Here is a 17,191-nt window from a genome sequence, read left to right on the forward strand (position 1 = left end):
ACAGAATGTATCGAGTTTGAACTACGGTTTCGTTGGACCAATTTCTTGTGTTTGTTATTTCTCTAGACTTAAGAGGATGTCAGCGCACTATTCGTTTTCTCTCTCTCTGGCCAACGCGCAACGAAGACAAAACGCATTTAAGCAAAATCATTTTTTCTATGCGTTTAAGTTATCTTAGAGTAAAGTCACCTATTACAAAAAAGATAGAGAATAATATTTTAGAGGGAATGACATTTCGATTTTATATTTTATTATTATTTGACTTTGTATTTGACTTTCAAAATAAATAAAAAAATGTTGTACATTTAAATGATGTTTAAATTGTTTTGAGACAATATTTAGACAAATCGATATGTCATTCCCTCAAAAGTATTATTCTCTATCTTTTTTGTCATGGGTAAATTTACTCTAAGATTACTTAAACACATAGAAAAAATGATTTTGCGTAAATGCATTTTGTCTATGTTGCGTGTAAGCCAGAGAGAGAAAAAAAATAGTGCGCTGACAGCCTCTTAAGAGTTAACTTATACACTTACCTACGCACCACGCGGGGTTCGCGATCTGCTGCAGGTAGATTGCCTACCTACCTAATTATGTACTGCTCGCTGTACTGTTAAGATGGCAACTAAAATGTAAAATATAATTTTCAAATTAAATAGGATTGCGGAAAATTTGAAAAACCAGCACCGGGCTCTTTAACACATAAATTAAATTATAATCAAATTATTAGTTATTAGAAAGGGATTCTAGGTACTAATAATAATTATAAGGATTGTAAGGATATGACGACATACGACGTACAAATCACAATATTTTCATCAATAGACAGTAAAGCTGCGAAGCCTACATGATAATGGCTACCTTAGAAATTTAGAATAGCTGTGCTGGAATTACTGCGTAAAAGCAAGAATTTTTTTATATACCTAATTTATTTTTATAACTAACCGCTTGTTTGAAAAACCAATGGGCAATGACGTTTTTAATTACCTACATAATTATACAAGATAATAAACACCACCAGTGTACATTTTTTTTCGGGTTAAATCAAATTTTATTCAATATAAATATAAATTAAATTAAATTAAATTAAAATAATCGGTATTTTCTGAATGTCTAATGATAAAGTTCCAACTTGGACATACTTGGAGCCAAATAGGCTACTGCATATAACTATAATATATCATAAATATTATACATTTTAAGACACATTTTTAAAATTAAAATAAATACAAATTTAACATTTCTGGCCTATACCTTAAAGATATACATTAATGAAAATTTCCATTGTTTATATGGAAACCAAAACGTTTTAATAATATGTTTCTTAAAGTAGGTAGTAATATTGTACATATTTAATACAGATACATACCTACCTTACTTTACATTTTTAGGTTCATTCGACCTAATGTCACCAAATGTACCACTGTCTAGTAGAGACGATTCAAATAATTTTTATTCTGAATTTGATCTAAAAAAAATAATTGGAGAAGGCACGTTTTCTGTTGTATGGTTATGTGTACAACGAAGCAGCGGACGAGAATTTGCTGCAAAAATATTAAAAGAAAAATATGAATATGACTCTGACGCAGTGGACGCTTTATCAGAAGTAAATGTATTAAACTCGGTGGGAAAACATCCGTTCTTAATTATGTTAGAAATGGCATACCACGATAAAGAAAACGCAGAAGTTATTTTAGTAACTGAATTAATGAAAAAATCACTATACGATATTATAGAAAACGGAGAATGTCCACTGTTAGAATATAGAATTAAAACGTATATGTATCAAATGTTGGAAGGTATAATTGTTGTAACAAATGATAATAATAATTATTATTCATTAGAACGTTTTGTAAAGGCTTAAGGTATTTGCACGAGAATGGCTTTATCCATAGGGATATCAAGCCAGAAAATATTTTGCTCACGTCGCGGGACAAGATATTAAAGATTGGTGATTTTGGAACCACGTGTCATGCCATTTATGGTCATCAGTACATAGAATACGTGGCAACTAGATGGTATCGCTCACCTGAATGTTTGTTAACACAAGGTTGGTATAACTCAAAGATGGATATTTGGGCGACGGGATGTGTACTTTATGAAATAGCTACCGGTCATCCGTTGTTCGATGGTCGAGACGAAAATGATCAAATTGAAAAGATTGACCGAGTATTAGGGTCTCCAGACCAAAGATTAAGTAATAAATTTAAAAAATATAAATCTGATGTGTTCGTTGCACGATACGAAACTAATAAACGACATGACAGAACCACTGGAGTTGGATTACATTCAGTGTACCAACCATACCTCCCAGCATATGATTTAATCATAGATATGATAGTTTATGATCCATCCAAGAGGTATTCAGCGAATCGATTACTACGAAAGTCATACTTTGATGAGATGAAAAATACGGTGTATGGATATAAAATGAGAGATTTTGAAAACTTGCTGAGAAATAAACCAATAATTAACTTATCCAAGATAGAGCAAAAAGTAAGTTATAAACAATTAACAAACAGACAGACAGTGTTTAATAGTATGTAGATAAGTAAAAATATTTATGTGGGGACTTATTTTTTTTTATTAGTAGATATAAGTACCTATTTTTAGATTTTTAATTTTTTTTTTATAAGCTTTTAAAGTTTAATTTTTGACAAAATACGTGAAAATCACGAAAATTTGCAAATTATTTTGATTTAGAAATTCATAAAAATCTAAGTTTTGGAAATGTAATATAAGATTCCTCGTAAGTTTTTCTACCTTTGTCAAAAAAAAAAAAAATGTCCACCGAAAAATCACACTCATCCGCTTTTTAAATATATTTATTATCAAATATTTAAATTATATTTTAAAATTAAACTTTTTATTCGTATTTATTAGGTTAGGTACCTTCTTGAACTTTTATTTTCTGGTACCTACTGCGTATAATATTATTTCGTGAATCGTAATTTTAAATGCCAATTGAACGTAAAATGATTATGTATTGTATAATTTATAATATAGTACATTAGTACCTAAATTTAAAGCATATGCCCGCCTATAAATAGTTATTTCCGTAGAAAATCGTTATAATCTTTAATTATAGGCTTATATAACTTATATTTTATCATTGTAAGTACTATTGTACTAATAAGGATTACCGACCCGCCTCGTTTTAGAAATATCGCCTATCGGTAAAAGTTTAAAACTTTAACTACCTATAGTTCTTGTGTAAACTGTAAACAATTACTTATTTCAAATAATGTATAATATTAATGGTATTTGTTTAATATATTTATCTTCTACAATTTAGTCAAACACAATAATAAACAAGCAGTCTTCGATAATTAAAAAGCAAGGTCCTGGTGGAGATTGTATACAAAATGTGCAGACACATTCGGAAAATACTGAGACATCAGCTAATATATTATCTGCAGACATAAATCAGGAAATTGATCAACCTAAATTGGATAAAAGAAAGTCGAATACGCATAAAATATCATGTTCAAAGACCAATATGAAAAAATCCATAGTCATCCCAGACCCTGAAAATATACTCGATAGAAATCTAAAACAAAATACACGTAAGCTACAGTTAACCAAATGCTCAGTAATAAAATTTGTTAGAAATAAATGTGTCGACCGTCCACCGTTCAAATGATAAAATTACATGATTTTTTTTAAAACAAAATTTCTTGAACTCAATTTTAATAGTTCTGGAACGACTGGAACAAATTCACTTTAGAGTTATCCAGAGTTTCTTTTGAATTTTTTTTTGAAACATACCCATTTGAACGATTTAAGAATTATATACTGCAAAAAAAATTTGCGGAAATCGTTATTTTGGAATTTATATCCTTCCAAAGTTTGAGATTTTACGTTTATACGCATACCTACGCACAACACAGCATTTTACTAACGTGCAGCGCATCGCCTGTAACGAGTTAAGATTTACGGGGTAATTTTTTCACGGTATGAAAACAATCTATATAAAATAAAAGAACTTGTAAATATAAAAATTATCAAATAGTTAATGTAAATAGTCACTGTATTATAATTTATAAACCTATCAGCCAATTACTATGATACCTTATTAGTTATTACAAATATAAATTAACAATAGGTAAGTATGTAATTTTTAACATTTAAAAATACAGGTGATTTATTTTCGGAGAAATACACTCTCCCACATAAATAACAATTTGATATGTAACTACTTTAGTTTTAGGACAAATGTTGAAATATCCGTATATTTTTAATAGTTTATTTTTAAATGTTAATACAATAATATACATTAATAACCGTATTGGCAAATTTTAAATGACAATGAGGTTTACTTATTTATTTTTTAAAATGGTTTTTTTTTTTTACATAGATTATTTTAATCTTTAAGCATACCTAAATACAATTTTCTAATTTTCCGAAAACTTCGGTTTTTTCGGAAATTTATTATTTTAGTATTCTCCAATTTTTCTACGTTTTCTGAAGCTCTGGGAAAAAACGGCTTTTTCCCGAATTTTTCCGGCATTTTGATCCCTATTTAAATGTATGACATTTATTTTAATTTATTTTATTGGTATTATTATAATAATTACAGTAGTAATTTTATTTTATGCATTTTAGTTTATATAGTACTTATTTACATTTATTTAGTTTAATTTATTATTGATCTATCATAATTCATAGAGTTAATTCCGTAAAATATCTTAATATGAATGACATTTATTTATATTTATTATATTAATATTATTTTAATAATTACAATAGTGATTATATTGTATGACATTTAGTTTATCATGTTATAGTACTTATTTACATTTGTTTAGTTTAATTATTTTATTGATCTATTATAGAGTTAATCCTGTAAAATATTATAATGCGAGTGACATTTATTTTTATTTATTATTTTAAAATCTTTTTAATAATTATAATAATGTTACTATTTAAGTAGGTATTACAATTTATCTTATGGTATTTAGATTTAAGAAAACCAAATATCATCTTTATTAATTTTAAAGGTTTAGTAAGTAGTAACAGTCGCCAAACAATAATTAACAGTGAATAATATTTTTTTATAAAAACCCATCACGAAATACAAAATGTGCTTAGTCAAATCAAAACTCAGTTCATATTATATTTAGTTACCTATTTCCATTTTTTGTAGGTTTGTTATTTTTCAACACTCTTTTTACCTATAAAGACAACAATTGATTTTTGCACCTGCATTTTCATAAAGGTAAGAAATATTGATTTTATTAAGAGGATGGCACACCGGCTATTGTTTTCTCACATACCAAATTTTCGTTTGGAAATTTCAATGGTGTGTTGTTAGTTTTGATATTTGGGTAAATCGATTTATCATCAAACTTTTAGGTATCAATATTACCTGTATTATCTCGCAGGTTTTTTACGATATATTTATTTTTATGTAAATTATGAGCATTTTCAATTATTAATGTCTTATACATAATCATAATTCATAATTCATTGAAAAATTAAAATATCGTAAGAAACCAACTAGAGCAGTGGCGCCGACTTGTTTTTCATTTGGTGGGGCAAAGTATAAAAATTAGTTACCACCACCACCCACCACCCACGTGATTATAAGGTAAATTCAATTAACCTAACCGCCCCATAAAAAATATGCTTTCGGCGCCACTGAACTAGAGAACACATATAATATTGTTATTTAAAGTTTGATTATAAGTCCATCCGGCATCCACTTTTACTTCATAAAAGTAGGTACCTATATCGTTAATACGTTTTCGGTTAGGTAGGTATTTAAGCGATATACAATTTTAATGCTATTGTAGGTAATAATATTTAATGGTAAAATAAAATTATAAACTGTAATTTATTTTTTGAATACATTTTTTTGTAATTTTTTACTTGATGTAAAAACTATAACATTTATAGAACTCAAAGGTCAGGTTTTGTCAAAATTCGAACTTTAAATGCTTATGAAAATAATCTTGCCTATGGATTTTCAATATTTTAAAATTAAAAAAATTAAATTAAACTAATAAAATAATTAAGTTACCTACCTAATTTACTCGTCACTCAAATAAAATTATAATGACATTTATTTATTCTTCAATCAATGTAGTTAAATAAAAAATAATGGATATATTAAATTTGTATTCAATCATTGTAGGCATACGAAAACAAATTCTGAGAGAAGATCGTCTATCAGTCTATAATTTTAATAAGTATATTTTAGGATTTCACTATGATTAAAGTAATTTATATTACTAGGTATTACCATTGATTATACATAGTTAATACTATGTATAATCAATGGTATTACGCATTAGTAATACAGACATAGGTACAGTAGATTCATACATTTTTTTTCTTGTTATAGCTAAGGATTGATATTTAAAACAAGGTTTCTAAAATTCTAAATTTCTAAAGTTCATACTTTTGCTTTAATCTAAAAAATAAACTAACATATTCCTTTTATAGATATTTTATGTTCAAATTTGGACGAAATTAGAAGTTTAAACAAAGACTAACTATTTTAGTTATTTTTTTGTATATTATAAAAATATTATTCGTAGGTACTTTTGAAGTCTATCATTATACTTTATACACACAATGGCCTTTTCAAATGCAATTTTTTCGGAAAAAATAAATCCAATATATACTGTATAAATATAATTTTATCCTTAACTAAAAAAAATTGAACATTTTATACATTTTTAACTATAAAATAATTTGCAATTTTTAGAGATTTTGACGAATTTTGTCAAACTTTTAACTTTAAATGCTCATAATAAAAAATCGTACCTATGTATCTTTAATATTTTCAACTTCTATAATAACAACTAATGAGGAATCTTTTATTAAATTTTTTAAATTTTAAGTATGAATATAAAACTATACAGAATTGTAATCTGATAACTTTGATTTGACATATTTTTGTCAGGCTTTTATGTCTAGATTGATTAAAATTAGTTTCTCGTTGGAACAAAATGTATTATTCCATCAAATACAATATATCAGTCGATAGAGTTTTAAGTACTTAGAATTTTGATATACGTTTTATAACGTTATAAATTATTTTCGAATTAACTACAGCTTATCCCGTCAAAATATTGACCTAATTACACGTACCTGTGGCATTGGAATCCCGTCCAGTTTCTGCAATTGTAACGGATAGTATCCGTTTCCTTCTAACAATACAACTATAATTCACATAATAACATAGGTAGTAAGGAGTGGCGCTAAAAAAAGCGTAAATGCCCATACAATATTTTATATATAATAACTAAACTATAAATATATGAATCACTGAACAGTAAAATTAATCGAGAATAATATTATAATAAAAATCATAAACATTACATTAAAAACCACAAGCCATGTATATAACGACAGGATATGGGGGCTTACTCTTCACAAAGTAGATATATGTGCATATATTCAAAAACCAGAAAACAGGATGAGAGTGCAACAGATAATAATAGACGCTTCGTGGAATCATCATTATGATTAGGTTCACACGCAGTGCACAGGTCACCGATAAACGCAACGACGCATTATGGATAAGTCAATGGACCGGGGGGGTAGGTATAGGAGAGCCTGGGCCCTTATAAAAGCAGACCGGAGACGGCCTGTATTCAGACGTGTTTTCTCCACTGCACTTCGAGCACCTTCACGACACTTTGTGTAATAATTTAATTATTTGGACTTAGTCAATTTTACTGAAGAACATTTTAATAAACCACATGGTAATATTTCACCTGTCTACAAATTTATTTATCTATTACCTCATCGTCAACTTCATCGTCAACAAATCGGCCTTGCTTCCTGCAAAATCATAATATACTCGTAATCAACTGGCTATCAGAATATTATACTGATCACTACAAGCTACGAGCATATTACACAATAATGAATATTTTTCGCTGATTTTTATATTAGTTTATAGAGTTGAATCCACTTAAAATTGTAATATACGTTTATAAGTCTTAAATTATTTGGGACTTAACTGCAGATCGTCCTGTTCGATACACCATAGCTGTGAAACTATATTGCTATAACCTGTAATTCTGTACTGTTTTCACAAGAATACATATTTTTGGCTAATATATTTTTGGTTAATCTATGTATTTAATTTATAATTAAGTAATATATTTAAATATATTAAAATATATAATATTAGCCGTAATTAGAAAGTATTTTTTTCGCTGGGCATGTTCAGGCATCACTGTTTTTGTTATCATGTGTGGAATGGAATCGGTCCCGTCCCGTCCCGGGTTTTAATATTACCCAGCTGCATATTATATGCGCTATTGAAATTTGTAACTGGGTTCACGACAATATAATAATATTATGCTGTGCTGTCTTCAGCCACTGTACGCTATTATAATGTATTACATAATAAATGTAGAAGCTAACTAAAGTCTCCTCAGAATATTATTTTGCGTGGTCACGGGTTTAATCTTTAATTTTATTTTCGATTAAAATGTTGTTATTTGTCCGATAATGTCGTAACGATAACTATCGTCTATCAGTCAAACTGTAATAACCGATTGGAATGTGTTTTTTAAAGTTACAATGTGTTGGTGATCAAGTTGAAATCAATATAATATGGAATATGGAATATACATTTTTAAATTTCCTGTTAGGTTTTGTGGTTTCGCCAATATGTCCATTCGCCGATATAACCGTTCGCCGGTATATCCATTCGCCGAATTGACCGGTTACCGACCGTGGGTAGGTAAACACTGTCTAATTCGGGGCATCGGCACGACCGCCCGAACACTTATTGCTGCAAGGGACAAGAGAAGTAGAGAGGTAGTCCTGTCGCTTGTATATGAGAATGCCGACAGCCCATAGCCAGATGTGATTTTTTAAAGCTAGTGCGAGTACATTTACGCCAGACGATCTTCTAATATATTAATATTTGCGTGGACAGAGTATAATATTTTGCAATATTTTGGACTTCGATGTATGATACTGTATCATGTATTTTTAGACACTTCTAGACATTTAGAAATATTCGTTGATCCAAATTTCTAATACACATTAAAAATTACGATTTGAAATTTAACGTTACTTTTGAAGTATTTTGAAATAAGCAGTGAATAATTATTTGAGTGTAGGTAGGTACGTAATCATTTACAACTCCACCTCATCCTGCCTTATCAACGGTAGGTATATGTACGCGGGAGAACGTTATACTTATACAGTTATACGGCTATCGGGCTATACAGTCTACACATTTAATTGACACGATCATTATGATAATCTTTTATTATGGTATAACTACTATAATATACATACTTACATGTTACGTGTAGTGGCGAATGCTGACTCCGATGTATGGGTATGCTCATTTATTATAATATATTATAGTTATATTTCATTTATATTATATAAGATTTTAATTTAATTAATACCTATTAATAATATTACTTTAATTTTAATTAAATTACAAAATTAATTGACGAAGCGCAACCGACTGAGCATGCCTTGGGTGGTTAGTACCGTGGCTAAAGGTCTCGGAATAACCAGTATTTCACAATATTCACAGCGATAATAGCGTCGTATAGCTTGCACACACAGCTATCGCATGCTCTGTCAGTAAGTGTTACGATACAGATAAGTATACCAGAAACAGACGACATTTTTGTCATACATTATGATTTTTTTAAATACATAATATTATATTATTGATGACAAAATAATTTTTGTATTTTTATTAATTACGTTTTTATTGTTAAGCAATAATCATGCCTGGAGAATTCGCCACTGGTTAAGTCGGTAGAGGACGATTGAGAACGTTGTACCTTTTTGCAGGGCTTGAAACCGATTTAAATAATTTCGGTTTCGGTTTCGATTTTGTATACCGGTTTTGAAATTTTACGATTTCGGTTTCAACTTAACAATACCGGTATTAAGAAATTTCGGTTTCGGTTTCGGTTTTGTATACTGGTTTCTAAAGTATTTTCAGGGGGCTATGTCGTCTATACAATTATCATTCTTTGTTCCGTATTGTCAATTGTCATATATACCTAGTAATTGCTAGTAACTTTAATTTATGTCATTACTATTTATAAAGCAACTAATAATTTTGCGAATAATGATATGTTTATCAACAAAATTAATTATGATTTCAATTTTATTGTGATTATTAATCATGCGTATTAATGGAATTTACATATTTAAAAACACGTCAGTTAAAAAAAAAATAACGGTTTCCAATTTTTTCAGATTTTGGTTTTGAATTTAATACCAGTATCTAATTTATTTCGGTTTCGGTTTTAAATTATAATACCGGTATCCAATTTTTTCCGGTTTCGGTTTTGACTTTAATACCGGTATCCAATTTTTTTTCGGTTTCGGTTTTAAAACTTTTTCAAGCCCTGGGTAATACTGTTGTCAAAAATCAAACTTTAAAGTTTAAATGTATATTAAAAAAAAAATTGTGCCTATGTATTTTTAGTATTTTTCAACTGCCATTGTAATAATAAGTCAGAAGTCTTGTATTAAATGTTAGCAGCAAATGTCAAATTATAATTTATATAGTAAAATCAATACATTCATCGCTTGCTCAGAATCTAAAAATTAAAAAAAAATTGTATAGGTGATTGGTGCTTATACGGAAAAGAACGTATTTTATTAAACGACAATAGTCCAGATGCGAATGAACGAGTACTGATATTTGCCACAGACTCTTGATTACCATTATTAGCCAGTTCTAAAACTTGGTTCATACATGGGAATTTTGGACTTGCACCTGAATACTTTAAACAGCTGTATGTATTTCGAGTAAAAATAAAATTCAATTTTTATTACAGCTGTTTACTGTATTCTTGAACGCAAAACCCAATATACGTATGAACATTTGTTTTGGACAATAATGACCGGCTCAGTGTGAAAAAAGAGGAAAATACTCCGATCCCGTTTTTTTAAATATGGATTTCGAACTAGTCGTCATGAATGCTGCAAAACTGATTTTGGGCAGCCATATTACGAATCGAGGATGTCTTTATCACCTCTGTCAGTCAACGTTTCGCAAATTACAAGAATTAGGCTTTTCCGAAGAATATAAAAACGATGAATTATTCCGGAAGTTCTGTGCTATGGTTGATAGTCAGGCTTTTCTTCCTTTAGACGAATTTAATTAACTAACGTGATCAGAAGATAACTTGATATATTTTGAATCTACATATGTTAATGGAACTTTTAAAAGAAAAGGGACAGACGAGTGCAATATTCGTCTTCGAAGGACTCCTCTAGTTTTCCCACCTTGTACATGGAATGTACATCAAACTACAATATCGAATGATAGTAATTGACACAGAACAAATAATGTTACAGAAGGATGGAACATTCGTAACCGGTGTGACGGGAGGTATTAAGGCCGAACGTCCCGGTGGGGTGACCCCCTTCTACCATTTAAGCGGGACTGGCTGCTTCTCGCCTTAAGTGGCGCAGTCTCGTCCCTCCAGACGGGTACACTGGGCGCCCAAGCGCCAGACAATGCTCCGCTGGCAACGCTCTGTCAAGGAGGTTGATCGGTGGGTTTCGAAAGTCCTGCGCCAGCGAGTGCCGGGTTGCGAGCGCTGGACAATTTCCCTCGCTTCTACTAAGACGTTACTCCCACAGCCTCCACGAGTCCATCCACATCAGTTCCTCGCGTGCGGACGGCGTGCGCGGACGCGCGAGGCGTGCGCACCCGCCGGCCGGGCTCGAGTTACAATGCTCGTGAAGCGTCGGTTCCGTCCAGGCGTTTAGCGTGGTCGGACTTCCGACGAGGCTCTCTTCACACCCGTGGAATGGGATTTCAGGGACCGTTTCCCTCAGTACCCACAATGACTGTTTTCCCGTTAGCATCGGTAATCGGGGCAGGGTTTTAAGCTGCCGTGACCCGACCTTAATTGTAACGGTACGGTTTTTGTGACGGATGCCGTGTCCGTACCGATAGATCGGATTTAGTGCTCGTCGGAGGGTGTCTCCCAGTCAGACTTCCTCCTTTCACGTGTTCGTCCGCGGGTTGACTGGGCCCGCCGACTCTCGGCCAGAGTGTTCTTGGGTGCCCCGTACGCTGTCGGGATCGGCAAGCGCCTCACCCACCGCGTGCCGGTGCAGTCCTGACTGCTCCGCCGGTGTGCCGCAGGGAAGGGGTATCCCCACTCGGGTAGTTTTCTCTTGGGTGGAATAGGAAGGTGTCCATCTCACCCCGGCCCCTGCGTTTTTGCGGGGCCCGTGTCAGAGTCTTCTGACCCGCCTGCCAAGGTTACCCTTCGTCAGTACGCTTGTAGCAGCGCCTGGAACATGGCATGTTTTACCGTGGTTCCGCACCCACAGCTGGCCCCGCTCCAGTCGTTTGCACCTCGGGTGCCGAACTTTCTTTCGTGGTTATTTTTACGGATTTCTGGACATACGTTTCTCGACGATTGCTCTGCGATCCTTGGGGACCTGCATGCAGACTGTCTCGCCTCTGGGTTTTAATAGTGGAGAGGTGTCCGCAGTTTTGGTCCTCAAGACCTGAAGCCCTTAGCCGTGCTTCGTTAAGGTCATATGCCACCAATGTCCAATCCGGGCCAGATTAGTCAGCAAGTTTTGCAACGTGACTCGTCGTAGTGCGGGTGTAGTCGGCACATATCGTATCTTCTGAACATTATCCGCGCGCCTCGCCCGAAGCGCGCCGCCAGACAGCCGTGTGGACCTAAGGGCTCCCTCTAGCTGTCCTTGGAGGCGCTCTCCACGCGCGACCCACGGATAGTCCTCCGATAAACCTTCTCCCGCGGTATCCGTGTAGGTCTCATGACCATCCGAGGTCGACACTCCCCAGAGCGACACCGGGGCCTGGGTCCGGAGGGCGCTGCCACTGTCAGTTCCGGGATCGGTGCTCCCGTTACCGCGAGCCGCAGGTACACCGGCTCGGTAGCCCGAATGACATCCAGAGGATGAGTCCCGCACTCTGCCGCCCTCAGAGTTTTTGGATTGCCGTGAGATTTTCGCGTCGGTCAAGATTTCATGGGTGCCCCGTCGGCCCGGCCCGCCCGTTCCACCATTCTATCAGTTTCTTTAGACGGTCCGGTTTTACGGGCGGCTCAGCCCGCCGGGGCCGCTCCACGTCCTCCGAGCGACGCTAAGATGTCGCCTGCGCGCCCGCCACAAATGTGGGTTGCAGTTGGCTTCCAAGTATTGGTCTAAAACTTATGGCGACAAATTGTGACCTTCAAGCATGACAGGCCACAGCCCACTGTGCAATATTTTCTCCTTGGGGTAACAGTCGTCCCGTACCAGCCAATAGTCGTTCGGCCGGTAACGGATTCAATCGGGCAGAAGTGCCGTAGCTGTCAGGCTTGTTTAACGGTCGGCGTCAGCCTCGGTCCACGGGTCGTGGTCAGCTCTTTCCAACTGTTGCACGGGTCAGCATCGTCCGACCGTTTCGTTTGCGATCTGGTTTTTGCTGCTGCGAGCATAAGACTGTGCGCGCCGCTGTCGGTTCACAACTCCGTTCACGGTTTCCACAGACCTGTTTCTGCGTTCTAAGGATGCGGTCCCCGACTTAGATGTCGCGTGTCCTTCGACCCGCATCGTCGGTCACCGGGTTCTCCATCCAATTTCCCGGCCCTCGGTCGACTCTGTCGCCTGGTCTCCGGGTCCATCCGCCGCCATGCTTGGTCGGAAGTTGTAGTCTGCGGGCACCACTCCGCGACGTTTGTTTGCCCTGCGCGCCGATCCCAACCGACCAACTCAGAAATTCTAAGTCGGTGCGTAGTGGTACGGTCGCGGCAAAATTTAAAAATTTAACTGACCCAAAGCCAAGCCCGAAGCCCGATCCATAGGGACCGAGATCATTTGCAAGCGTATGGCTGAATCCTGGTTGTCGCACTCGAGAAGTGTGGCACCCGGATCGCTAAAGCCACCGACCCGTCCACGTGACGTGCCAGGAATATGACGGTGACTCGGTATTAGCAATCCGGCGGCCGAAGCCGACGGCCAGGAACCATCTGCTGCGAACGAGGACGCTCCGAGCCTTCGGCGAACGCCGCGGTCTGTCAACCCCGCGACGCCCAGCGAAACATAGCCAAATTGATGATCTGGTTTTTGCCAAGCCAAATGCTTGGTTGAGGTTTCGCTAGATAGAAGGATGGAACATTCGTAACCGGTGTGACGGGAGGTATTAAGGCCGAGCGTCCCGGTGGGGTGACCCCCTTTTACCATATAAGCGGGACTGGCTGCTTCTCGCCTTGAGTGGCGCAGTCTCGTCCCTTCCAGGCGGGTACACTGGGCGCCCGAGCGCCAGGCAGTGTTCCGCTGGCAACGCTCTGTCAAGGAGGCTGATCGGTGGGTTTCGAAAGTCCTGCGCCAGCGAGTGCCGGGTTGATTTTTCCATTTAATGGGTATTAAACATCCCACAGTTTGGAATTTAATAAGAAAAATGAAATATGAGGTTGCGGTGGGTTATGCAAAATTAATATTGGATGACGTTGGAGAAAGCAATAAAAAAATGACCAAATTTGGACAAATGAGGCCGACAGAAAGTAGATTACAAGAACTTTACGCCAGGTTTGTAAGTGGAAAAAATAAATATTCTAGATTTTTTGAACTCAATAAGCCATAATATTAGAAAACAATCTAATAATTAACTGTAGGCAATGAGTACCTATTCATTTTTCTATGCTATATTTTTAACTTATTAAACTAATTAACGATTTCTAACTGTTGTTTTATTATTATTATTATTACCACCTATATTTTGTATAATATTGTTGTATACCTACTAAATATTTATATATGTTATATTTTTACTGTGAGTAGGCGACACAGAACAATCATAAGTAACATTTTAAGTTTTGAAAACGTAATATTTTATTTCGGGGATTTAATTTTTACAGAATTATACCAACATAAAATGTGTATTAATATAGTAATATAAAATTTTACTGTCAATTTTTTGAAAATTATTTTTAGTTATTTATTTATATTATTATTATTACCTATATTTTGAATAATATTTTTGTATAGTATGTTTTTAACTGTATTATTTGACGTATCGATCATTTGAAATATTTTTATATGCTATACCTATTTGTGAAGTTGTTAAGTTAGTTAATTTGAATTACACATAATATATTGTCGTAATTGAAAACAAAATATTATTTATAAATTATAGTATATAATTTTTTTAACAATATAATATAATATACGTATTTGTAATTAAATATTAATTATAGATACTAATTAACGTTTAAAAAATATTTGTTTGACCATTTGTGGTTGTGAGTAATGTTGCAGTCTGGGGATTTTTTTCCGGGATTCCAAAATGAATGACGCCATCGCACCCATTACAAACGCCTGTGCCCTTTTTGGTCTCCCGACAACCGGCGCTGAGACACAACGTCGCACTCCACCTTCGCTGACATTCTTCGGTCATGAAGACAACATCGTCGTTATCACCGCAGCACAACCACCCCCCCCCCCCCTTCATTAAAATTATCATGTTCACTAATCAACTTCCGTTTCAATAATAAAAAACATCTTCTTCTCAATAAAAACTCAATGTGTTACCTTCTTCCTCATCGACTTACTTCTCATCAGAGTAACACGCAAATTGATGGCTACGAGGAAATCCACACTAAGTCCACAACAACAACCACACCTAGAGAGCCTAGATAATAATTATTACCTATAGGCTCTATAACCACACCTATTTCCTCGTACGCCACATGGTCAATCTCACTCATAAGAAGAAGGGAAGGCATGGACTGAGATAAAGAGGACTGGAAACGAGCAAATTTTTGACGGGTCTGAAGTGCCTCTGTAGATTTCCGTAGTACATAGCTGGTTTTAACACTACCTAGTGGATGGAAAATTGAATGATGATATGAATGAAAATGATAAAAATGAATGAAAAATCCAAATCCAAGTAGTTGATATTTCACCAAGCAGATAGCGTGCATGTTGGCTATGTACCAATTTGGGCAGTGAATGGTAGAAGGTACCGATGAAATTGCAGTCCGTCACTCCGTCACCCGCCCATCATATCGTTTCCAGTCCTATCTATCATAGTCTGTGAGGGAAGGCTGCTTCTGATTAGAAGTGGTTAATAATAAGAAGTGCTTACTGATAAGAGGGCGTTTTCAATACAGACTAAGATATACAGGACTGGACACGAGTTGAATATTGTGGCTACGAAATGTTATACAAAAGGCGGAGTTCAGTGGATATTTTATATTTAGTATTACTGGCGCCGTCTTAGCGGATACTTATGGAACTAGAACGCATCATACAAATTTCTAGTTCCATAAGTATCCACTAAGACAGCGCTAGTAATGCTAAAAATAAAATATTCCCCTGAACTCTGCCTGTTGTATAACATTTCGTGGTCGACCCCCCTCCCCACACCTTCCAACCTTGTCGTGTCAAGTCCCGTATATCTTAGTCCGTGGTTTTCACTGTTAAGCACGATTTAAGATAGAATGGTTGCCCAACGAACTATGATAAAACGATTATTGGATTTAAATCGTGATCTCGATGTTAGCGCTTCTAGTGGACCGTTTTGTAATTCATATTATAATATGATCATTATTGACTATACATATTTTTATTGTATATAGGTATATAACATAGCGATGATGATGACGATGAGGATGAGGATGATGATGAGGTATGAGGAGGGAAGGGGCTTCAGAACTGTCTTTTTATCCTATTATTATAATAATATAATTTCTTCATCATAATAATTTAATTAACTTATAACAACAATCGTCCTTGAAATGCCACAATATTTTTAAACTATTCTAGAAAGAATATGTAAGTCTCATAGATATATTAATAAATGGACTGATTGTTGAAAGAGAGGTTTGTATCAGGGCCGTATTTAGGGGGGGGGGGGCAATGGGGACATTTGCCCCGGGCGGTTAAATATTGACTTATTTAGGGGGGCGGCCGGGCACCGCTGTAGCCTGGTGTAATATTGTATCAATAAATATTTTTTTGGAAAGAATTTGTACTATGATTTGTACCATAATTTTATGGCGTTATATTTTATATTTTTATAACTCAGTGATAGCATAGAATATAATTAATATTATTTTAACATAGATAACCACGGTCCGCGATTGCAGATAGACAACCATGACATAGCCACAGTTATTATCATCTATCATCATATTATCTATTATCAAAATTATTTTCAGCTACTCTCATAGATATGGCTACATATCTATGGCTACTCTTG

General features: G+C 34.9%; 1 protein-coding gene across 1 annotated transcript; it reads left to right on the forward strand.

The window, feature by feature from the left end:
• The first annotated feature begins 433 nt into the window (after positions 1-433).
• LOC100161255 (MAPK/MAK/MRK overlapping kinase-like) lies at positions 434-4,043 on the forward strand. The gene is made up of 3 exons (XM_008180943.3): positions 434-1,799; positions 1,859-2,496; positions 3,296-4,043. Exons 1-3 carry the CDS (start codon positions 1,406-1,408, stop codon positions 3,641-3,643), a joined length of 1,380 nt encoding a protein of 459 aa, XP_008179165.1. The 5' UTR covers positions 434-1,405; the 3' UTR covers positions 3,644-4,043.
• The last annotated feature ends 13,148 nt before the right edge of the window (positions 4,044-17,191 follow it).

This window comes from Acyrthosiphon pisum, chromosome X, assembly GCF_005508785.2.
Source record: "Acyrthosiphon pisum isolate AL4f chromosome X, pea_aphid_22Mar2018_4r6ur, whole genome shotgun sequence".
Lineage (NCBI taxonomy): Eukaryota > Metazoa > Arthropoda > Insecta > Hemiptera > Aphididae > Acyrthosiphon > Acyrthosiphon pisum.

What these genes read in the sequence shown, in the direction of transcription:
- LOC100161255 (XM_008180943.3), top strand. Translation starts at nt 1,406, where the DNA reads ATGTCACCAAATGTACCACTGTCTAGTAGAGACGATTCAAATAATTTT. An exon ending in TATGTATCAAATGTTGGAAG is followed by an intron (nt 1,800 to 1,858) that starts GTATAATTGTTG and finishes CGTTTTGTAAAG; the next exon opens with GCTTAAGGTATTTGCACGAG. An exon ending in TATCCAAGATAGAGCAAAAA is followed by an intron (nt 2,497 to 3,295) that starts GTAAGTTATAAA and finishes TCTACAATTTAG; the next exon opens with TCAAACACAATAATAAACAA.